Source organism: Topomyia yanbarensis, chromosome 3 (genome assembly GCF_030247195.1).
Source record: "Topomyia yanbarensis strain Yona2022 chromosome 3, ASM3024719v1, whole genome shotgun sequence".
Classification (NCBI taxonomy): domain Eukaryota; kingdom Metazoa; phylum Arthropoda; class Insecta; order Diptera; family Culicidae; genus Topomyia; species Topomyia yanbarensis.
The window spans coordinates 340,184,333-340,210,342 of NC_080672.1; the positions used below are offsets into that span (position 1 = coordinate 340,184,333).

The 26,010-nt window shown below is 40.0% G+C and overlaps 1 protein-coding gene across 3 annotated transcripts in view; it reads right to left on the minus strand.

The window, feature by feature from the left end:
* Positions 1-2,367: 2,367 nt before the first annotated feature.
* The window catches only part of LOC131692042 (serine/threonine-protein kinase NLK), a 307,702-nt gene continuing 284,059 nt past the window's right edge, over positions 2,368-26,010 (minus strand). For all 3 annotated transcript variants that reach the window (XR_009305902.1, XR_009305903.1, XM_058978878.1), the window contains one exon: positions 2,368-24,923. Coding sequence is in view for 1 of the 3 variants with exons in the window: in XM_058978878.1 (XP_058834861.1) it covers positions 24,869-24,923 (55 nt within the window). In the remaining 2 variants the exon portion in view is untranslated. The remainder of the gene's footprint in view (positions 24,924-26,010) is intronic.

Sequence of the window (26,010 nt, forward strand, 5' to 3'; positions counted from 1 at the left end):
GTCATACCCGTAGGTATTTGTTTTGTAGCCGTTTGTGGTTTGCCATAAGATGACGGTGTACTGTTTACGGTTATAGTAGGTGGGCTTTTCTTGGCTGTTTTTTGCACAAAGTTTTCCGTGGTGTAGTGTCTTTTTTTAGTATTCGCGCATAGGAATCTACTATGGTTGCATAACCAGTATTGTCTGATGAAACGTTCCATTTTCGGTTAATCCGCATAAAATGGTTACGTATTTAAAAGTTGGTATATACAGAAGAATTCTCACCACAAGAACAACGTTAGGGACACCCGGGAAAATGCGAGGTTACAGCTCTTATGGAAGCCACTTCTCCGTATCATGACGTAAATTTGTTAATCACGACGTCAGGTGCGTGTGTAGATAATTCGTGTAAGCACATCTCTCTAGAGCCCTCACCTACATATACGGGGATGATGTTAACGTGGCAGCTTTCGTTGGTGTGCTGCACGTTGCGCCGCGAAGCAAACGACTAATGTTTGTTATGGTTCATTTGCAGGGCTTTAACATCTCCCGGATTGAACATAATCGGCATATTTAGTAATTGTGTCACTTCCTGAGTAGCTGGTACAGGACACTCTGGGCGAGATGAGAAGGTAGACCGACCTTAATTAACCGGTGATTAAAATGGATAATTTTTGTATTTTTATAGCAAGCTCAAGGAATTTTTCTTCTAAAAGTACATTGTGTTGAGATAGAACCTAATTATAATGTGCGAAAAACAGAAATCAAATCAACTCAGTTCATCCAATAGCAGCAGTAGCCCACTGTACTCGCAGTTGTTTAGTTTGAGTTTCATTATTGCGTTCTGTGTCTATATTGTTGTCGGGTCCTACATCTTCTCACAGCATATCAAAACCGGCTCCTGCGTTAGACATATCGCATTGTTTAATAATTAGATTTGAAATGGTTTTCTTGGATTTAATATGAGATAAAGCTATGTAAATTGAAAATCTTTTTGATTTAATAATTTTTAACGAAAACTTCGAGCTAATTCTTTTACTATCTCATTTTGCTTACAACAAAAGCTAGAAACTGCTCCATTGCTACTAGCAAATAAATCAATCCGTGTGTCGCTTTGTCTGCACAGTAGAAGCAAAACATCCAACATGTTCCAACCCACTATGTTGAAAAATATGAGTTACGATTCCTATTTACTTTTAGAGACGGTCTTTAAGATCTATTGTTAAAAGTACAAAGGGAGCTAAAGATGGCCAATGTTTACTCCCTACAATTTCACCATGTTAGACATAGCGTGCTGATTATGTTCCAGACTATCATCAAGCAGAAGTGTTTGTTTCGTGAAACGAAATATATCCGCTCACTGTTAAAATAAAACTTCTAAATCCCTTCGGGGGTTGGAAGTATTATTCCTGCTATTGCAGCACCTGCAGATCGTTCAGCATCCATGATGTGATGATGCAATAAACTTAAAATCAAATCTGCACGATTTTTCGAAAGAATATAATTGCAAATATAATCCTCAATAGAAGTTTGCGTAATTTTCTTCAAACATCTAGGTAGAGTTAGCATTAAACCAAGTATAGTGCTATTGGTTGGGATTCCTTCTATTTCGTTGAAAGTCGCAGCAACGCGCGATGGGTATTAGCTAGTTTTTCATATATTTTCACATACAAACTTGAAAACTCTTGTAGGTGAATTAAAGTTTTCGAAAAAAAACTCATATTCGACAAGTGTTATGTGAAGCCAATTACCGTTTGATTTAACAGTGTTCCGAAAAAAGTCAAAATTGTTGCCAGTCTGATATTCATCTTTACTAAAGCCGCATGTCCAACTCAACCATGCCAGGTGTCCGTCCTACCCCCTCTTTGAAAAGACGATTGTGGGCCTCTTTTCATTACCATTTTAAAAATCTTTCTGTTATAAATTTTATTAGTACAACTTAATATATTGATGGAATATGATCTCAAATCACGGTTTGCGTTCAATTTGCGAGCAATGCATGAGTCGGATTTGCTATTTAACCTTAAGGTGCCTGTTTTAGGCACAGTTTCCCTACATATTGAGCGCGATAACTTCTAGAGAATTCCCCCTCCCCTCTTCTCTAAACGACACGTTCTCATTATATTACGATATTCATAATTCATAATTCCTATACGATTCCGTAGCACTACATACGATAAACTGCATTTTGTCGGTAAAGAAGATCAAATAAAAAGAACTGTAATCACGCGTACGGAACAAGATAAGTGTAATATCACCGCAAAACATTTTCAAATTTATGTTGAACCAAACAAACAATAAAATTGTAATTTGCATGAATGAGAAAAGTACAAATGGGTTGAGGTAGATTTTTATAGGAACGCTTCACAACTAGAAAAGGTACGAACATTATACAATTTATACAATGACTTTTTATTTATGCTGTCATTTTTCCCACAATCACTACAATGTACACATATTTACAACTGATTTAACTGTCAGATTATAATATATCTCTCATTATAACTGTTCATTCAAGGTTATTACAATAGTTCCTGAATTTGTATTGAAAAACTAGGCTAAATTTTATTCCCAGTTAGAACAGCAGATATTTTGCTTTTTACCCAAACTTTTGTTGGTGTAGTTTTAATTACTATCTTTCTGCTAGCAATATTCACTTTTTCTGATATATTGTGCTATACATTTTGTTCATTTTCTTAACTGTCCAAAAACATGAGAGCTAAATATTAGGCTTGCAAACACGTGTTCAAATTCCAAATGTGTCACCGTTTTTTATTTCTTCTGTTCTTCCAATTTTAATTAAATTTCTCTGTTTCTACAGTTTTTATAACATTCTTCAAACATGCTTTTATCAAAGGCTTATCTTGGTGCTGCTATTTACACATTTTTATTTAGCTTTAGTTGCTGTTGGTTCGTGTCATGTTGTCTCTATTAACACATATATCTACCAACTGCATTGGAATTACTGCGATTACTGTGGAACTAAACATCGAAAAATTATGTAACTATTACTCTAACTGTATATAAAAACCGGACTGAATGCTCCATTTCGATTACAGTGCTTCCTGTATGTGTGTGTGTTTTTTGTATGTATTGATGAACGACTGGTGTAAAATAACTCGTTTTCAATATCGATTTGCATGTTTGGCTGATTGTTGAAACCGTGCGTTCAGAGGATTCCACTAACAACTAGTGACGATCGTCACTGTTTTGGGAAAAAATGTGGTCTTGTTGGTTTTGTCAGAGAAGATGTCAGAGCAAAATGCAGACTTTATCGGAGTGTTCAGTCTGTTCAGAGTTATGAGGATAAACGAGTGTTAGTTACTTGCGTGAACATTGTTACTCTAGGGTGATTTGGTGCCAGTACAGTAGGATACTATTCATCTTATTTAGACAGAACACTATTTAACCAGAGTTACAGTTAGCTATTTACTTTACCTTTGCTTAGGTTATCACATTCAAAAGCTGTATTACTTCTACTATAAATTTTATAGTTTTATCGGTTTCCCATAATCGCTTCAATAAACGCTTTTTTTCTTTAGATCGTTATATTAGTTGAATGATTTGAGGATTAGCTTAGCTTTTCAAACAAATAAGATACCGGTTATGTATAGATAGTTTTGCACCCATTTTTTGCATTAAACAACACTCTAAGTTTGACACGAATAAAAAAAATACTCGATTTCAATCTGTTCAGGATATCGGTCGACAAGCGTCGCTACTTACAAGTAATAATCGTTCAATCTTACACATAATTATTGTTTGATGGTTGCAACATTTTCTCTGCAATTTTTTATCACTAATTCTAAATGCATGTCTCTGGTCTTGTTGTGAAAAATGGATCGATCTTTTTCATTTCATATTTACAAACTTAAGAGTAATTATTTCTATAATGAAATAACAGTATTTTTCTCTGTTTGCGATGTGTATTGCTGTATTGCGCTTGAAGTTGCGATAGCTCCGATGCAGTTTCATGTACGATTTCGCAATTCAAAATTTAATCAGTCATTGTTTGTTTTGGATGTGCACACACTTTTCAAAACCTACAAAGTGCTGTTTATTTTTTTTGTAAGGTTTTCATTGAAGTACTATTTTTTCATTGGGTTTAAGTTTTACATCACATGTGATAGGTTTGATTGGACATTAACATTAATTGCATTGTTGTTGGTTCTGGGTGTACAGTTCTAGCAATGGCCAGCATTGTCTGGAATCGGCACAACACGTAATTTCAGTGGTTGTGATCAGTGAATATTGGCTTACACGTAATTGATTACACGCAGTTTTCTTTATTTGTGCTTCATCTATGAACTAAGTTATTGTTCTACTTTGGTTTTTCGTTTAAACATTCCAAGGTGACACCGAACGTGTGGGGTGATTTAGCTGTTCAACTTTCCTTTATTCTGTATGACAATTGGAAATGATATCAAATATTGCGAAGAACGAATAACCAGAAGCTAGCAAAAACGTTTATTTTTTAGAATTAGACATTACTAATTCGGAAAGAACTATTTAAAAAAAATTAAAACTGAATGAGACAGAGAAATGTAGTGATTCAAAACTGTTTTAGGTGCATTAATTCCTTGATTCCTGAAAAATAACAAGACCAAGACTATACAAGAAAAAGCAATGTTTAATTTCTGCAATGTTTGATGCATTATATTGACTATAATAATAAATTCTGATAGAACTCTCTACACATCTGCAGCGCCATGAGAAAAATTAAAAAAAAAACTCTAAGAAAAATGCTGTCAAAAAGGAGTACAATCGAACTACTGCCTATCCCTATAGCATTTGACGTGTTACCATACAAAATCAGAACATACGTTGCTAATTTGAGGCAACTCAGAATCAATTTGAGAGGCACCGAATTGATGGACTACTTAAGCAGCACAAATTTGCGTATACTTTATGTAGAAAATCACCCAACATTTGCACGATCTGGCAAAGAAGAAGTGTTAGATGTAACTCTCTGCTCTGACGGTATTACGCATGAGTTGGCAAACTGGCTCGTACCCAACGAGCTCGAGCCGTTGTTATTTGATCATAAGTACATCGTCTTTGATCATTTGAACGCCTAGATGTAGCAACCTCTTGCGGTTCAACTGCGTAACAATTCAATTTTGAAAAAGTGGTAGAAAAAATTGGGTTTTATTGTATGGACTTACCCTAGATTATAAATTCCTACTCTTTAATTTTCTTTGATCAAACCGTTGATGCGTGTGGATAATTGTCGGATTTTCGGGAAATCGAAAATTGAGTCACTTCCCACAAGTTGCGAGAAGCGTACTCCTTCGAATTTCCTAAAAATGGGAAAAAATGGATCAAAATCAAAAAAGAAGCACCATCGCTGAGGTGCTCTCTTCAACAATGCTTCGTCTCATTGTATAGAGTCTTCGAGTCACAATACATATCGAGTGCAAGTAAGGTTGGAGAAAGGTAACTATTCGATTGTTAAAAGATCTTCACTGGTGTCTCATTTCATACCCTCCTAACTCATTCATTCCTAGGTTCAGTGGGTTTGGCTTTTAATTAAGGTATGGTATTGTTTGGTTCTCTCCGGATAACGAACAAAGCTGTACCTGACTGACAGGAATTGGAGGAAATAAGTGGGAGGGCAGGGGACTTCCGTTTTATTGTCGAAACATATAACCTTCACCAGAAAAAGGCATTCCTTTACATTCCGTGGAATGCCATGAAATGTTTGAAGAGTATTTGATGAGGCTTTTTTCATTATCCTGGTTCGTGGGCAGTTTGTTGGGATGTTCTGACAACCAAATCGCTTACAGAGAAAACACAGGCGACCCGTAGGTACAAGAAACAAACAAGAACGTCGGACCGTGAACATCATGAATGCAGTACCGATGACGACATGGACGTGAACCAAAAAAACGAGAGAAGACGGACCGAATGACTTCCAAGGTGCGGCAGACAACACACCCCATTTTTCACCACCAAGAAAGAGGATCTCAATACGCAGCAGCAAGCTACGTCAACAAGACCCGATGGACACATGATAGTGAATTTTAATTTTTTACATATTGTAAAAATCAGTTATGCTAACGCATTGAGCCGTGTCAAATAAACAAGGTTGGCAAGCTGTATTATCGTGCAACATGAGGCCAATCGATGTAGCCATTCACCTCTGATACAGAACTCCTATCCCTTACCTCCCCGCGGTGCCAACCGGGGTACAGGCTACCTTTTGCCGTTTTTACTTAAACTCGGGACTGGGTCGGGTTCTATCCCCAACCGCTGTCAGTTCGTTCACTTCGACAGGTTGACGGATTGGAGTCTGTTTCAGTATCGTTTCGAGCAGGAGTGGCATTAGTGAAGATCGGCTAGGATCTGAAGTCGTATGCTGACAGGGAAGGGGAACAAACGACGCGCGCGTGAAACTGCTTGCGTCTGTCAGAGTGAATCTTTCGGTTCGGTTTGTATAGAAGCCTCGATTAAAATTTTTCTCAATAAATAGTTGTTCTGAAATTATCCCCAAAAAACCTTATTCGCACTGGTATCGATGATCACGGGTCAATAGGTACTGAAAATTCACCGCGTCTGTTTTTATGAATCTAATTTCAATTTACGTTTTTTGCTAACAAACCCGTGCATCAGATTAACGATGCTTTATATTTCCCTTCAATGTTCGATATTATCGTTCGTATACGTGAATTTCACAAACAATCCGATATGGAAAATAGGAAATACTCTTTGTCAGTGCAACGTATTATCACTCGGTAGTAAATCGTAGAAAAGAAATAGCGAAATTTGTCTGAATGCTGTCGCAATAAATAGTGATCCGGACCATTATGCAGATAGAATTAGCTTTCCTAGGCAATACTCTCACGGTCGGCTGTGTGGAGTTCAAATTGCTTTTGTTTAGAAAAAAATAGGATACTCTTTGTAGCCGGCTACCCAGAGTTTAAAAAGAACCAAAAACTAAACAATATATTTACTTTTTCAAGTGATCGTGTACTGTAAAAAAAACTAAACTACTACCTAATAAACCATGCTTTACAGGTCGCATCGCTAGCTTTGGGCGAATCCCAGACCTTATACCCGTCCAAACCACCAACTCCGCGACACCTATGGAAGAGTCTGATGAGTTGTCTACCTTCCGTTAAGTAGGTGAAGCATCAACACTTCCCGTCTACCTTATCCTTTATCCTTCCACGTGAACGATGGAGATGGGGGCGGCCGGCAATAATGGCTGTCATGCTGTTGAGGTTTTAGTATGGGTTGGATTGGTATGAATTTCTCCATACCACTTCCTAAGCAATTCCTATTAGATAATCTGCAGTCAAACATGATGAAGTCAGTGTGCAATCCGCCAAAATCATCGTCACAACGCAACGCAACGCATTGAGTTGAGGTGGCGTTGCTGTTACTGTTTCCAAATTGTGGGCAGAGTTGCCAGTCTTCTTGATATACAGTCTTCGCTTTATACTATACTGGTACTACAGCTCTTATTTTGTTCGTAAAATCAGAAACAATAACGTTCGTTTGAACGTACTTTAGAGACATTAAATTTATAAGCCGGTTCATCTTGGAACTACACCGATTGCAGTAGAACAAATTAAGCACCGTTTTACCTTGAGATATTAATTAACGACCGCCGTATAGTAATATTTTATTGCATCTACATACAGTTTTAGAACTCTACGCCTTGTGTGAATTGCTGAAATCAACTATCTCTGCAAAGAGCTGTTTTGAAACGCAGATTGTTAAAGGCTCCTTGTACAGGTAAAGTTCTATTTAATTTATGGTTTCCGGAAGCTAACAATACGATAAATTCTATCACAGAGAACAGACATCCATGATCGAACAAAAATATTTAAAAAACGTGTGTAAACATTTGAATTAATATACGATAAACACTATCGCCGCCACATCAACCTATCCCAACTATCCGTCAAATCCATTCCGGAACCGGTTCGATATCCTGAATGGAATCAGTATGGAATCTTGCTCAAAGAAAACGACCGATTCCAACTCTATCGGTTGATGCATTTGAGCTGGAATTCCTGCTGGAAGTCCGAACCGGTTCCGGACTAGTTTGACTGGGTAGAGGAATAACCGCTGTCAATTCTGTCGAACTCAGCCACAAAAAACATGACGACAGTAGTGCACCTGGTTTGGATATCCCAACTACCTTCGAAACCGTTAGAGATTTTAAACAAGTTGAATGCTGTAGATGGACGTCTGTTCTCTGTGATTCTATGGACTTCGTGTAATTCCGTCAAAGTTGCCGTATAGTGAGTATTTCCGAATATTTCAATATTCATCCTGAATCTTGATACCCTCATGGGAAAGATTTTCATCCTTTTTCGCACCATAAATCCGTACAAAGTTACCCTGGGTCCCCACGGTTTAACCACAGACAAACAGACATAACACGAGATGAATTTTCATCACCCATAGAAAAAATGTCCGATTAATATTATGAAAAATATTCCACTGCAAAGCGCGTGGCGCTAGTGAAGCGATTTTGACACATATCCAAACGCGACACTTCTTTTCCGCACGCACCCGAAAACGTTACCGTTACATTTTAGGATTTTACTAATTTAGATGAATAGGTGTATGGAATCTAACTGAATGTATGCATTGTATTCGAATTTGTCGAGTAGATCGCAGCGAAGCGGGGAGCTAAATGGCTCCTACTATCGTAACAAAACTGTGAGCTAATTGGCTCACGAAACGGACATCGGTATCGAGAGAAATTCCGTCACATTCTGTAGTCCTTCACTGACGGCGAACATGAAACCCTGCAACTGCATGGAGAAGGATGACCGGCAAGCTAACTTGGAAGACGAAAGCGTTCAACAGACCTCTTGGTTGAATCAGTTTGGCCGGACAGCGGAATCATGAACGTTGATGCCGCTGATCGAACAAGAAGGATTGTGACGGCGGGGCCGCAAAACATGAACCACACAGTAGACAGCGTCCAGCTTACCGGTTAAATGAGTAGCTCAGTGTATTACACGCTGCTTGTCTCAGAATCAGAAGGCGGGCTCATAGAGCAAGATCGGAGAGTGAAAAAGCAGCGCATGCGACATTTCGGGAAGCTACTTCGAAAAACTTGTAATTTTACGTCATCTTGCGCCGACATATGCCAGCGAACAAAATGACCGATTATTACGTTCATTCTTATTTTTACACAACACCAAATTATTCAAAAACATAATTTTACATTGGGTCAACAGTAAAATTACGTGCGACATGTAAACATTAAGATTAAAGCTGAACGGTGCAGATTGAAGGTTAGCTTAGCATCCAATAAGACGCCAAGGTTGCTGACGTGATCAACTCTATTGAGCCTTTGCCCCTCGATCTGGTAGTCGTAAAGTATAGGATTGACTATGCGGTGGAAAGTTATTATCTGACATTTAGCGATGTTAACAATGAACCAATTTCTACGACACCAGCCGACGAATGTATCCAGAAGCTCTTGAAGCCGAACGCAGTCGTTGACATTGCGGACTACGAGGTACAACTTCAGGTCATCAGCGTAAACCAGCTTGCATCCAAAACCAAGTAGCAAAGTTGCGTCGTTGAAGAATAGCACAAACAGTAGTGGCCCTATGTTGCTGCCCTGTGGGACCCCAGATTTGTTCGTAAACTGAGAAGAGACACAATAGCCAAGCTGCACACGTAGAACTCTATCACGCAAGTAAGAACTCAGCCATTTAACAAAATTGCGCGACGCACCCAACCTGAACATTTTCTTTAAAAGTATTCGAAGGTCGATTCGGTCAAATGCTGCTTTTAAGTCGGTGTATACTGCATCAATTTGTGCCTTTTCCTCCATCTGCGAAATGCAAGTTGACAAGTCAATTGAGTCATCATTAATATTCAGATTTTTTAGTGTGTGCGATCTTGGCATATCCGGACATGTTCAGGGTGGTGATGCAGAAGTGTCTGGATGATGGCAATTTCACCGAAATGTGGAAGAAGCCGGTGTTGCTGCCAAAGCCAGGGAAGTCACCGTGCGATCCAGCCTCGTAACCTATATGTCTGCTGGACACACTCAGAAAACCCCTGGAATAAATTATCCTGAACAGACTGATGAAACGCAGGGAGGGTGAGCGCGGACTGTCCAAGATGCAGTTCGGATTCCACAAAGAAGTATCGACATTTGAGGTAATTCGAATAATACTCGGGAGTGCTAAGAAGGCATCTTAACAGAAACTAAAGAATGAGATCGATGCTGCGCAGTAGTTACAATAGATAAAAAGAATCCGATCAACAGCGCCAACTGGGAAGCCATTGCCGCAGCGCTTCACAGAATGACCATGCCAGGCCCTGAAAAAGAATGAAGGGCAGAAGTCAATGCGAGTCACAACGGACGTTTCTCGGGGTTCCCTTCTCGGCCCAACTCTTTGCGGCTGACCAGGAAATCGTTGGTTTCGCGGACGACGTGTCACTAACGGTGATGGGTGAGACACTAGATGAAGTGAAGGTGTCGGTGACGGAGACAACAGACGGAAGTGTTGTTGGTCAGCAACTGTAAAGCGGTGCAGCGGATGCAGATCTACGTCGGAGGGTAAGTGATTTCATCGAAGCGTGTACTAAAGCAATTGGGGAGTGACAATCGACTACCGGTCGAGCTTCAACAGCCACGTCGACTACGCCTGCGAAAAGTCGGCGTAGGCAACGAACGCAATAGCGAGGATCATGTCAATCGTCGACGGCCGGAGAAGCAGCACGAGACGTGTGATATCTAGTGTTTCGTCATCTATACTGCGATATGGGGTTCCTGCCTAGGGTGCGGCGCTAAAAATCAAGCAAAACCGCGGAAAGCGGTGTTGTTCTGCGAAAACGCATTATCATTAGTCCTCAGTGCAGTTTAGGAAGGGGGCAATGCAACACCCAACTGCATATTATACCTTCGATTTGAGACCTGATTTGAGAAAATCGGTTCCGTCATCACCGAAGAACCAATGTGGCTTTAATTGTTGAACATGCCCAGAAGCTGGAACTTCCGGAACTATCGATAGTTGACAATATCAGCCTTATTCTGCATTACGACGGATCGCTTTTTCGAAGTAGGCTCCCTCGTTATTAAGAATGCTAATCACATTCGTTCGAAAAAGCGATCCGTCGTAATGCAGAATAAGGCTGTATATTCAAAGAATGTTTGATTGGCAACCAGTTATCTAGACCTGCAAATCGCAGTAATTTTGTGACCACTTCAATAGATTTTTAGCCTCTGGAGTATTACGATTGTAACGGTTTATATAAGAAATTCAAGTGTGACCTTACTAAACAACCTGTAACTCCGAAAGCAAATGTCGCAACCAAATGAAATTCAATAGCAATCAATGTATCTTTCTGTTGAAATCAAGTTTGAAAAAATCGGTCAAGAATTCGTTGAAAAAAAGGTGTAATATTAGCTTAGGACCTTGGCGAGTTCTCCGGGGGCATCTACAACCGCCATAGATGGCCAATGTGGTCAAAGCTACTTTAATCGCGTTTTAGTGATCTAGACCCGCAAATCTAAGTAATGTTGCACCCATTTTAATATGTATTAATTGCACCTATTTTAAACTGTATTACTTCTTGCTGTCTGACCGCACTCTTTAACCCGTAACTCCGCTCTCCTAAGGCGGTGGCCACAAAGGCATTTGCAGTATTGTCAGCGAATATGTCGCGGTGATCATGAATCCACTGACACAAACACCAAATTCTTTCGTGAATTGAGAGAATTAAAGTAATGTTACAATGCAGTCGAATGTTTCCTCATTTATAGGTAATCACATAAAAAGTTTTGCTGACGTAACGTAACAGTTTCGGTTAAAAACCGTTGGGAATGCCATCCCTTGTGAACCCCCAGACTAACCACATGTTTGCATTTGCTCGAGGCGAATGACCCTCAGTGGTTAAAGCCTTAATAAAGAAAATAATAATACTAATGTTTGCATTACTATACTTTACACTTGTTTTTGGGGCTGTGCCAACGTAAGGACTCGATTCACACTCACAAAAACGCGACGCGAGACAGGACACACCACTTATTGTCCTTACTAACTTAAAAAAAGATTAAAAATTACCTTTTTGTCGACCGGTTTCGGGCTCGATGTTGCCCATCTACAGGACGATGTCCGACTGATTATTGGATGACACATACAATCATACTGCGTGCAGTACTCGTCGAGAAGAGAGTTAAAAAAAACCCAAAAATTCACTGAATTTTCAGGTTTGTCAAGTGGAAAAGGGGTGATGATATTGGCGCGTCGTCCTCGTTCATAAGCACGTGTTCAGCATTGGCTATGTACATTGATTCCCATGCGTTCAGGTGTGCAGCTTTCCGTACAGTTTTCACGAGTTTCGCACTGTCCCAGTCTATTGTGTGATTGTGGGCTATAGTGTGTGCTGCCACACTGGAGTCGTTGCCTCTTTCGTGGTCGACAGCATGTTTATGTTCTCGAATGCGGACTTTGAACTTTCTGCGGGTTTGTCCAATATATACTGCGGGGCAATCTTTACTAAAACTAAAAAGAGCTACGCCACTATACTATACTTTGGTTTGTCCTTCAATTTATTATATCTTCCGTAATTTCTGTCTCTGGCTTCGTATTCTTTAAGATTTCACGTTGCGCCGGGGCTTAGGCCCGGGCATAAATAAACCTTCCTAAAAAGACCCAGATTCTGAATTCCCGTTTAAAAATATTGATTGAATTCGATCGGACCACATTTCAGTTTCTTTCGGACCAAAGGTAATCCGCTAAGTATTATAAAGATTTTGAAAGAACTAACGCATATATATTAACAGTGACAGATATCCCGAAAGGTCGTTCAGATGAGTTCGGAATTGTGTTATTCTGTCTAAAGAAAATTACGTTAGTAGCGAAAAGGTTTATATGAAGGACTACCACTTCTAAATGTCCGCTTACAAAGTTGAGATCGACGGTGGGGTCACCGATTCGAAATTGTGCGTGGATCTACTGAAGCACGGAGTTGGCTGTTTCAAGGTTCCTTTGCTTCATTGAGCGAAGGATTTTGAAATGGAACGGAAAGCACTTCAAACTCGTATCGGGTGATCTTTGGTGTTTAATTACGTCTTCATCGACAAGAATCGCTTGCCTATTCGGCTGTTGTACCGAGAATGGTGAGGATGACTCTTGCACTGAGAATGCTGAAAAATAGGTATGCTTATTATCCCTCCGGAATTCGCGCGCATGGCCCACTGAACGAGCAGTCGCTGATGCTCTAAGACGATTTCGCTAGCTTTTCAGAGCAGCGTGCACTTAGTGCACTAGCGCGACTGCTTGAAGGTTATGAGAGAGTCCATTTGATCTAGGGTCCTAGGAACGTAAGCGTTTCCTTTAAAGACAATCTATGCGCTCTTACAGAAAAACTAAAAAGAGCTACGCCACTCACTACGACAAATCATTATACTTTTCTGGAAGAGTATCAGTCTGATGATCCCCATGTGGGAATCAGTCAGTTGAAACAGGATTTGGAGTTAGAACCTTTCTCCTCGAGCAAAAATTGCATTAGTTTTGCAACCCGTTGGTGTTTACATTCAGTTCACTTGAAAATGACACATTATCTTGACTTATTTCATGATTTATCCTCACAAAAGTTGAAAACCTCATGATTTCAGCGCCCCTCTGAGGCTGGCGTCCTTGGCGGGGACCAACCTGGCCAACCGCGCGCTTCCGCTCTGTACATCGGTTCAGCCATCTCTGAGAAAATAGTGTATTTTTTCAATGCCGCACACATAGATACACACAGACAGCTCGACGAACTGAATCGAAGATTAAGACTGTTACCTTATATCATCTTACTAGTGTCTATGATAGTATTCATTACCATTAACAACCAAGGGATAAGTGCAAATAGCGTCTTTAACCCTCCGCAGACCATTTGAGATTACATACGCTAGCCTAGACATCCCCATACACGCGATAGCCTACAGTCGATCCGACCTGGTTTGCGCAGGATTAACCCATTATATCCTAGCGTATGAAATTTCATACGCAGAACTATCCATCGTTTAACGCGTATTTTCTGCAGAATTTTGGTATCTAACTGCTTTATTATTGCACTAATGGGATCATAGCACCTCATATTTCATTGTGAAACAAGACAACTGCCACTTTTTATAATTTTGTTTACATTTTTGAACATAGTTGGGGCAAATGGCGGCTGAAAAGTAAGCAATACATTTAATTGAATTTTATTGTTGGAATTCGTGCTAATAATTCCATTATGTGACAAAACGTTCCTACAGGTGTAAAAAAGTGTTGTCTATCAGAAAATCCGAAGAAATATGTCAAACAACTTAAAATTTGTTGTTTTTATTTAAGCGTACGAAATTTTTTGCACGAAATATTTTCATTCTCAAAACCATTTTCAGCAGTAATTTTATTTTTCCCATAATCTTTGATACATTTTTTGGTGGAATTGAAGATATCGCTGCATTAGGCTCACTTTTTGAAACCCCTGGGTTATAATGGGTTAAAGACGATTCGATGTAAACGCGCACTTTTATTAGCGACATCAGACGTCTGTGGAACCTTTTAAAAGCTACAAATAATATTGAATGAAATCATATCAGAACTGCAATCGAACTAAGGATAATCAGAGAGAAAATAGCGAACCATTGGAAGAGCAAACTAAACAGCAGGCAAACAATAAGGAAGGTGCAAACTTAAATAAAAACAAGCAGGTGTTCTGTCTGGTTTAAGTGCGTTTTGATTTTCTATTTTTTTTACAAAATTTTTACATTTTCATCTAATTACACAGATTTTTTTTTGCTTACAACTAATCTTTATCGTTCTGTCTTCAGTGTTACCGTTGGCATTTTGCTTAACTTTTCCTTTCCTTTCAGTTAATGTCTACTTTTAGGTTGTTGGTAGTTTCGAGCAGTAATACACTAGATATAGTCACAATGATAGGTTTCATAGCGATACCGTTTCATGTATTCGTAGCGAAAATATGTAGCTAAAATCGCTAATTCATAACACCGCACGGTTATGATTCGGTGCATCATGCCTATTATAATATAAAACTCAAAATAAAATGAGCTACGGGTATCTTACGTCGATACAAATTAAAGTTATAAAGTCTCGTTGGAAACCAACAAACTACGCTATGTAAAATGAATCTAAATCAAGTCTTGTTTCATGTTTTTTTTTCTACGTGGAGAGAGGATTCTGTTCTGCTTGGCGATCGCAGCACCATCATGGCATAAGTTTGCTATAAAATGCTTGTGTCTTGGCTACAAACACGTACGCAGCCACTTTCTCTCGCTCCGCGTGTGGTAAAGCTTTTCCCTTCATTCGTTTTTTTTTCGTTTCTTCATCTTGCCCATACATTTGAATACTACACTTGGCTCAGGAATTAATCTAAAATGTTGCATTACACAATAGTTGCTTACGTCTGAATCACACCAGTTTAGTATTCTTATTTTATCAAACCACTAGATAGTTGGTTTCATTCCTTTATTACAAACCTAAACGCTCAATTGAGCACATGGACTTCGTACTTCTGGCTCACCGTTAATTTCTTCAAACTGTTCTCATTATCATATTTTACTTTATCCTTTTCGATAGTATGTACAATCAGTTTTCTTACACTTTGCTGCCGCCTATTCAATCTAGCTGGATTAATTTCTTTTGCGTTACTCTGCCTTACATGTCACCCATTCAGTTCCGCAAACAAAAAAATCCGTACTGACATGGAAAAAGTATTACTGGTAAACGCGGTGAATTGAACTTAATATGTATAGTTTATTTACCGTTCGTAGCCCAGCCGCTCAGTTAATTGGGAGCCCCACAGGGGTAGTAAAGGTGGCAAAATACTCAACACAAGCACACACCGACCCACTATTCCGTGTGTGGCTTTAGAAACGGGGAAATTTCGTCACCTTTGCCTTCGTTACTCGAGCGCGCCAGATACGAACAAAATTAATTCTACGATCCGACAAAAAATTAATGAGATCTCCGTGAAAGATTTTATTTATCATATTTTTCCTTTGTTTGGCTGCATTTCTTCTGGTCGTCGTCTTGCTCGTCACAGTCACGTTTTCACAATGGGGTTGGACTTTCTTTCGCTATTTGTTTTGAATATTTTTTTTCTAGGGCGCATACAAAGAAGATTCAGATTTTGTTTTGCGCTGAACTTTCCACCCATTTTTAATAAAAGAAATGCTGGTAAACTATCAAGTATTACATTACGAACACAGTTTTACAGTTGTTTGTTGATGAGTATGCCAAGAATGGCTGGTGTTGGAAAGAAGAATGATAAATTATGCCAAACAATAGATGTACCGAAGCAAAGAAAACGGAACGGGAAATAAAGCACGAACGAACCAAAAACTAATCAGCATGAAATCAATACAATGAATAAATTATTTACACGTTCTGTGTAGTTTGTTTTGTGACTTAATGCTATGATTTACTAAAAACTAATCTTGCTTGAAGTCGAGAAAATAATATACATTTTTTTTCGTTTGCCATTAGCGCCCCTTGCACTTGGGACGTAAATCAGTTCTGTTATCTTTTATAGAATTACTTGTCGGGTTTGATTGCGTTTTTCGGTTAAAGTGTCTCGATTGTGAAGTGCTCTTCGTACAAAAATCGTTGATTATAATGCCTTTGTTTAGGTTGAGAATAGAAATCCGTGGAGTCCCTCCAATTCAAATATTTCATCTAACCACGAGATTTAACATGGTCGATTTTGGGAAATGTATCCCATTATCTCACTACAATACCAGGAGCGACCAACAGCAGACAGCCAATATAGTGCCATGCGCGATCATTTTTCAGTATTATTTTAAAAACACAATAAACTAATGATTTGTACGGTTGAATCACTACCTTTCTCTATTGCAGCAATTCTCAACCTGGGGTCCGCGGCCGCTAGGGGGCCGTGAAGTAGTTTCTAGGGGTCCGCGTAGAAGAGTATGTTCCAGAAACGAACTTTTATTTGTAACAGCCTGAAAATATTATATTGATGCCACCGAAAATGGATATTTAGCCGTGGGGGTCCGCAACAAGCCTGGGTGCTTGTGAACGGGTCCACGGTTCGAAAATGGTTGAAAACCGATGCTCTATTGAAACAAATCAGCGGCAAAATGGTACAATTGTCATAATTCCTCCACACGTGGATGAAAACGTTCGCAGCAATGGCGACCAACCACAAGCACCGGTACCCGCACAACAGTCCAATATGCATTTTCAACAGTTTTGAGTTATCTTCAGGGTTGGGTCTTATTTTAATTGTACTATCAAATAACGTACTGAAAATAATTGATTTATTCAAAAAACTAACCAACTAATGTCAGTCCCATATGAAAAGTACCCACCTACTAGTCCCATATGCATTTTGGATGAAAGCTGCAGACAATATTTATCTGTTATATTTGAATTGTGAAATTTTTTCGACTTTCCTCATCAAATGCCCATCAATGAAAATGATTTGGAGGGTGGTAGGGCACAGTTGTAAATCGTACGCAGCTCATCTGGGCGCAAAATAAAACAAAAATCTTATGGGCGCATTTTCTCGACATGATGATTTTGCATATGGGACTGATATGCGAGTACCGGCAGAGCAGAAGAACAGCAATTCAAGGACAAACAAGCAGAACGAAACACTACATTCTGTTGCAGACCTTAAACTTATGTTTCAACCGATTCTTGATGTACATGAACAATTGCAGGTCTAATGCTACGATCCTACTGATCACTAAGAATCCTTCCTGGCTGGGGATCGAATATATCTCGAAGTTCTGATGAGACCATATTTTCAGAACCACCCATTCAAAGGTCAAGGCAATCAGCACAAGACGATGTCACAGCTTACGGAGAGTAAATGCACCCCATTCAGACTTCTGTGCAAGACTCGATGAGAAAGCAGTTGGTGTAAGATATGGTGGAATTTGCCTACGACGCGGAAAAAAGTATGCAGATAACATACGCATTAAAATAATGAACTGATTTAAGCGATTTTTCAGGCGATTACCCGGCCACCTGATGCTGAACCCATCTATTCAGCGCTAATCATAGCAACCCTGTTGTGTATAGAAAAATGTGACTGTGTTGCCAATTGAGTTCTTGTCAACCGGTCTCATGAACACTAATGAAGTTTCCTGGTTGTAAACAATCCCATTTACTTTTGCCGTCTTTGTTTATTATTTTCCACCAGCTTGTGATGTAGTATTTGTGCCATGTGGCGTGTACGTACATGAGCCGTAAAAAAGTCTATTGATTTGCAGCAATCATGGCTATAACGGCGAAAACAGTCAAGCAACTATGCTCGATGGTTCGTTGGTACTACAAGCCAGCTTCACCGGAGTGAAAAAGTTGGACACCTGGAGGCACTTCGGGTCCGACCGATATAGCCGATCTGGCGTTCACAATACCGTCGGTCTTTTTGATGAACAGCGATGTCGTGGTCGACGGATGACGAAAACTACTTTAGGCTGGACGGCTACGACTGACGGCTTGGGACCTTTGGTATTTTACATCCTCCACAAGAGAGGACGTCAAACATATATTCCCCATCAATTTCCCGAAAGAGGCCCGTCTGTGACTGACGATCAGCTAGAAGAGAATGTTTAAGCCGCTTTTCTATCTATTGGAGCTTGCGTTGAATGGACAGATATACAGCACGAAGTGGCTACTGGAAGTGTCGCCTTCATCAAGAAGTATCAGGCGAAGAAGGATGCGGTCTATTAGCCAGACCTGGCCTTCGTCTATTGCGCCGAGAAATAAAGCTGAAAATGAACACTGTACCAAAGGCCACCAACCCTCCCAACGTCCGCAGCTGCCACCGAGAGAAAAAATTTTGGGCGTCCAAGGAAAAATTACTCCAATCATTCTTGTCCAAAAAGGGGGTAGTAGCTGATCGCGAAGGGCGAGAAAGAGCTGAAGAACATGCTGACATTCATCTTTTTATCGGCTACGGATGTGTTCAACCAATTGCCGCAAGGCTGGGCGTCGCAGAATTTTTGTAGAAATCATAAGAAACAAACAATTTAAGGAAATTTGTTCCAATGAATAATCCTTTGTAGTTTTCTTTTTGCTCGCCATTCGCAATAAGTCCATTTTTAATGCATGCGTTATGTTTGATTGTAAAACCACAAATGCACGAGCAATGCACTGAGAACGCGTGTCTTGTGTCATATATATGAGAGACGTGGGCTAGGTAGACATGGGTATGGCGAGAGAAGGTGCTGATGTACATAGCGGTATGGAGCCGATATAATACTCGACAATTGGTTCAGCTTCATCTATCTACATGAGAATGATGGGCTATGTTCCACGCCTTGCTGCAAGTTTCTTCCCAGATATCCGCACTCGTGTAGTTTCACCTCGGAGTTGCCTGACGAAGAGCAGTCTTCAGATGGTGCATATCTTCATGAACTACTAAACAAATGAAGAAGTCCACGCGGTGCGTGTAAGCTGCTTTAGTTTTCAGACGATGCATACGTCCTGCGACTTTTGTAGAATCTAAATACGACCGCACATGACAAATACACGTCATTCATCACTCCATCACCATCATTCTCAAGATCATAATTTTGAACAAAACCGTTTCGAGTTAAAATCCATTTCAGTGTCAGTATTTGTCATTGCTATCAATGTTTACCGACAACAAAGACCAAATCCAAGGATTTTATCAGCTATTCGTGTAAGCTGGAATTCGTGCACGTGTGGCTCTAAAATTAAGGGATTCAGGGATGAGCAATGCAATCTTCGTATGTGGGCTCTATTCGGTACAGCAAGCGGATATGCCTGTTTTCGAAGATCACCAAAACGAATGACATGACGCTCGAAGAAGTAGCGGTTGAATGTTGATAGCTTGATGCATTGCATGAAGGACACGGTTCTGATCGGGAATGATACAGTTGCATCCACGTCACTGCCTTCAAATGCGGCCCGGACGGGGGAAGTGATGCAACAAAATCACCGTACAAGGGGTGTAGTATCGCGCACAAGAAATGTATGTGTCGTGATTGCTACACAATGGGCCAGCGATAAGGCGGCCCAAGCAGAAGAATCAACGCTCGAGTACCGATAGATTGTAAAAAGATCGGCGTTTTGCAACAGTCAACATCAATGGAGTAGCTCGATTCCGGCTCCGATATCATTATTATCTCATATCAAAACTGGGAGATACCAGGTCGTCCTCTGAGACTTCTTCTGCTCTACAAAGTGGGTAAATGTTGCGTGTGAAAACCAAATCCAAATATTTAGGAACAGATGCTATGGATCGGTTCGTTCTCTGGGACATTCCCTTGTCATCCATCTGCAACCGAAATGAAGACGTTAAATAAGAAGACACAGGTGGATGAATCACTCAAACGACCGTGTTCAGCCAGCGACGTATAGCATTGAAGCTTGCAACAATCAAATATCATTAATCTGGTAACGTTTATCGAGTGGAAAGCGCCCTTCGTAATCTTTCGAAAGGCTGATCGCTCTCTCCGAATTTGTGTTAACTTTACATTGGAGCCGACCAATCGCCCATTTCCACTACCTGCATCAGCAGCTCAAACAAATCTTGCAGTAGGTCTGCCAACACCTGCATGAGTATGGGAAGATTGGCAAGTGTCGGTTGATCGCGAACCAAGTGAAGTACGTGGGACAACTGTTGGACGCAGAAGGTATTCGTCCGGATCCGCAGAAAGTCACAGCTGCCATGAATATGCCTGTCGCTTACGATGTGTCCATATCTAGCGGAAATATTTTATTAAGGGAAGCACACAGACTTCGCCAGACTCTATAATGACCTGCTTCGAATTGGTTTTCGAAAAAAAAAATATTTCAAATGGTTCAATGATTGTCAACGTTCGTTTATGTTTGTTTTTTTTATTTACGTGACTTTAAAAAAAATTTCATTCGTCACGTAACGTTCGTTTAACCGGTTCAAAGCTGTTTCTGTAGTCTCCTCTTCTCAATGCAATCTCGGACTGGAAATCTAGTTTGAGCAAACGTTTCCACTGTGGATACAAGTGCCCGCATAGCACAATGATTTCCGGACGGAAGCTTGACTTCGGCAGAAACGAGGTACAACCAGACCCATGCTGTATTGTATAGTGTAACCAAACTTCATGGCGATATTTTATCGTGCCAACTCCCATAAACTACATTGATCGATATTTGGTTCGAAACAGCGCATTTCGACATATACTGCCTACTCCTGCAGCGATTGGTGTTGCCTATGCTTTTCTATAATTTGAGAATAGAGTTGATAGACCATACTACCACCGATAATTTAGAGCTCGACTCGAAAGATCTATCAGTAGTATTGTCAACCAGTTTTCAGATTTCTGCAAGTCACATACAAGATGATTGCCGCAGAGACTATCAAAACCTTGCAGAAAGCGAAAGATTAAATCGTCAAGGTAAGCTAGTAAACTAAAAAACTGGGGGATCTCAAAATTGAACAGTTTTGTACTCGACGGGAGTCACTCAGCATCGCACAGAAGTATATACGGAGAAAGGATCATTATCCCTAAAAAAATTGCAGCTGAGCAGAGATTATTAGCGTTGAACTATATGGTTTGCTCTAACATTGACAAGCCCATCTCCAGCATAGGCAAACCAGACACGAAAAGATCGCTCTCGCCATGACCAATACAAGAGAAGCCATGGTACACGCCAACTACGCTGAACCTGGTTCATGATTTTGGCTAGCGCCCTTTCTAAATGATTTGAGATAGTACCTACACAGCGTGTCACCACTGGAAAGCCTCTCGCCATACTTTGAAACATCTTTTCGAGGTTCGACGTGCCTGAAGTATTGGTGACCGTTAATAGCAGACAGCTACATAGCTGGATCCTCGGAAAGTATTGCGATTCTAACGCTACCATGCAACTAAAGACGGCGCCGTATCCTCAGAGCAGCGGACAAGCGGAGAGGTTTGTTGATTGATACTCTCAAAGGCACACTGAAGAAAAAACTGACAGGAGAGGAGCAACTAGAAGTCACCTATACATATCTGCAATGCTACCGATCTACAACGTATCGTAGCACTCCGTACGAAAAGTCTCCAGGTCGGCACATTCGTAATTCGCTCGAGGTGATGAAATGTGGTAGCAATTTCCACAACGATGTCAGTTCCAAGCAGGACCAGCTGTTTAGTCGTAAACACGGCACCAAAGCGAAAAATTTCTAGCCAAGAATAACGGTTATGTCAAGATTCATCAAAGCCATAGTTGAAACTGAGGCGCAGGCAAAGTTTTGGAACGGTTCGTAGTGGTTATGTACAACGTGATGTTACCAGACCGTCAGCAGCTGTTCCCATCCCATGGTACGCAAATACGTGAACGTGCGGGGTATCATATTTTTTGCTTCATCGGAAACACCGTAAGTTCTACCAAACCAACCAAACTGTATCCGTGGATAAAAAAACGAATTCCAGCAGGAATTTCGTCAAGAGCTGTTCCAACCAGACGTGAGATGTCGTCTAAGGTATCACCATTCTCAATCAATCCCAGTGTTGACTCAACGCAACCGTCTACCTCGGAACCGCAAACTTCTTGTCCGTTACGATTTACGAACCATACCATCGATACTAAAGGTGAAGATGTTGGAGATCGACCCTAGCAACTGACCTGAAAACTTTCAACGATCAATCGTGCCAACCAGTAGCGACAAACAGCGCTGCTAGTGTCACTTCTATCAAAGATATGAATAAGGAGAAAGATACCCAACTTCCATATATTTCATACAACCTATTGGAGACATCCCTTTATCGTCCATTGGTACCATCCTACTAGTGGGTTGTTTCTCTGTGGTTTTAGCTAAGCTTTGCTACTTTGGTAGTCAACAAATCGAGTGAGTAAAAATTTTACTAGAGTAGGTTCAAAATGTTGTCTCCAGTTTTTCGTTGAAGTTGGGTATCTTTATTCTTATTGATATTTTTGCTTCAACATAGACAGCCGACAATGCTTTTAAGTAATATTTTTAAGCCGCGATAAATATTATTTGTACGATAGAACCGCCTAGGGTTACCCTATCGTAACACTTATGCAAAAGATCAGGAATCAGGAATCACAATGAATTGGTTCAAATGGTGCGCCTTGTCATGTCTCCTCGTCATTTTTCTGGGCAAAAGGAAGAGAGAAGTAGGAGAAGAGAAATTAGAATTGAAAGGATGGGAAAAGAACAGCTTACAAACAAACAGCAGATAAGTTAAACTCACAACTAGTTCAAAACGCCTGTGAGAAAGCCTGAAGGTCTTCCACACACTGGACGAAAAACTTTAGTATGGCACTAAGAATCAGTTGCCCAAACAGTGCGTCCAGTAATACCGGAATATCAGGACACTCATACGAGGTTGATAGTATTATCAATGCCACAGGCTTCAATTTGAGTTCGACATGCTAGCATAGCTTGTTGTCCAAGCTAAGGGCCTTGTTGTGGTCAGGCTATATCTGAGCAGAAGTTCATAACTTTTCAAACCAAACCAGTATTTTCCTAACTAGTGACACCATCTCCTGCACGTCCCTCTACCAGAGAGTCCGTCTGTATAACAGGCTACTTCCGTGCTTGAAAGCTTTAGTGAGAATAAATTATTATTTATTTTATTACTTCTCGCCATGCTTTCGGGATGTACCCTGGTAAGCATAATTTTTTAATCTTTCCCAGTTGATCGAAATGTAGATCATCTAAATTTTGCAAAATTGATCGAAAAACTCTGGGTCAGTTTCTGATGATGATTGGTTGGGATGTCAGCCACTATTGAGGCGGCACCCGAGAAAAAAGATGTTAGATAACTTTAAGAGGAATCAAAAATCTTGAACTTTAAGAAGAATTTTTAAACCAAGCGCCTTTAGCGCCAACCTAAGAAGAACAATCAATCGAGACACTTTGAAATGACCTTATTTGCGATTTTTATGTTTTATTTTTATGCACTACAAACACATAACTTTCAAACGGACACTATAGATCACACTATCACACACATACTGCGGCAGTTGCGCTTTTTTTTACAGACTTTCAAGGTAATGTTCCTTTATCGTTATCATTGTTTGATATAAGGTTCAGTTTTGTGTTTCCTGTCAATCACGCGATCGTACCAAAAACCTAAAACTGGTTTACTAAACTGCCGGAAGAAGATTTTGCTCGTCAACTTTTGTTTTTAGTTTTGATTTGTAAATCTTTCTTCACAATCACATTTATGCAGGGTGATGCAGCTAAACGATGAATCATTGAAATAGAAAAATTAGCATATATAGTTTTCCACCGCCTAGTCATCGCATCAAGTCTTCCAGCGTAGCGTAACAACGATGACGATTTGTTTTCTGCTCGGGGGAAACTTCTGCGATAAAAATTGCGATTCTTATTCTTCACCTTTTGCACGATAACCAGATTCTGCGGCAGAAAACTTTTCCATCATTCTTACACTCTCGTTTGCCGTAATTAATAAATGGAGCCCTTCCCTCTCCTATTGATGTGCTACCTAATGTTAAGGTAGCTGGAAAGTGCAAACTTTTTTTTGTTATTGTTTGCAATATGGATGCATTGCAGCATGCATCGACTAGTATCTTACTCCGGGTTTCTCCTTCGGTTGCGTTGGATGAACGCGCAGTGCGTAAGTCTTTCCGAACAAACTGACGTTCTCCGGTTTGGTTAAGATTTGTCTATCATTCGTGTCTCCTCTGGGTCTGCTGGTTAGTGCTGTTTTTCTTTAATCAATAGTTTCGTAGTTATCCGTTTTAAGTGGTTCGCTAGCACTAGTAACACTTATATGCTACAAGTTTTCTGTAAAGATGATTTCTTCCAAATTGTAGTTTTGTCCAAAATTATTGTTTTGTTTCGTTTAGTTTGTATCCAATTTTGCTTTGTCCGAGTTGCGATGAGTGTCACCATCCGTTGCAAGTTAGATTGCAATAGTCTACAAATTTCAGGCTGCCATGGCTTCATTGTGTCATTCCCACTGGTGTGGCGAGGGAGGAAGCTCCGAAGGGTGTGCCACGGTTGAGCTGGAAGTACAGCGAATAAGAAGTGTTAGCTCGCGTGAACAGTACTATGCTTCATCTAGGGCTACTAGTTAAAATGAGGGGTGATGAACACTATGGTTAGATATGTTGTAATATAAAATGTAGAAACAGTTCCAGTCATGCAAGTATATTAAAACAAATTGAGGAATTTGATCGCTAGATGTCACAAGCAGAATATAATTATTGAATAGTTTTTATAAATCGTTCTTCTGCTTCTGATATCTAAGTTTTAGTTTTTTAGGCAAAGCAACGGTTATGGGGTTGCTGTCAGTGTGTTGGGTATTGAATGGGAAACTGTTAGATTGAAAGACAAAACAACGTACTAAACAGGGGAGTCTTCCGCAATAGGCCGTATTGGGTTCGGGATACACAAGTCACAAAACTATTCAATATCAATAAATAGAGATAATGTGTCGTGGCAAATTTACAATAAATACAAGATACAATCGAAGGGTCTGCACCTAGGTGGTCCGATTTCGGTTTATCTTATATCACGTATATAGAGCGACTTATAAAGCTATTGTTAAACACTAGAGTAACATCTAAATGATTGGCATTTATGCGAATAGAATGACACTTAACACGGGCATATGTTTTGTCTGGACGAAACACAACTAACACTTAATATTAGAAACGCGTGCAAAAAAAAGATCAGAACATACAGAAAATGTATTTTTTGCAATGTAATTTGAAAGCTTAGAAACATTTTGCTAATTTTAGATTTCATAATTATTACTATACTTGTAACATGTGTTACAGTCAAATTGTGCATATTGCAGCAACTGCGTATCGTAAGCCTGTGTTCAAGCATATCTATAAAATGCGATTTCGCCATTCCATAATTAGATAACTTAGCTGTTGAATACTATTCCAATAGGTCATACAATTAGTTACATACTATACTGTCATAATTGCAAGTCAGTCCCATGTTCTATGGGATTCACTTGCGATAATAGGCAGTATAGTGACAAAAAACTTCAGAAAATGCTTGCTCGCAGAGGAACCGCACTTTTGGATATTTTGCGACTTAGTCCGGTCCGATCTGACCTTTCAAAAACGAATTTGTTAT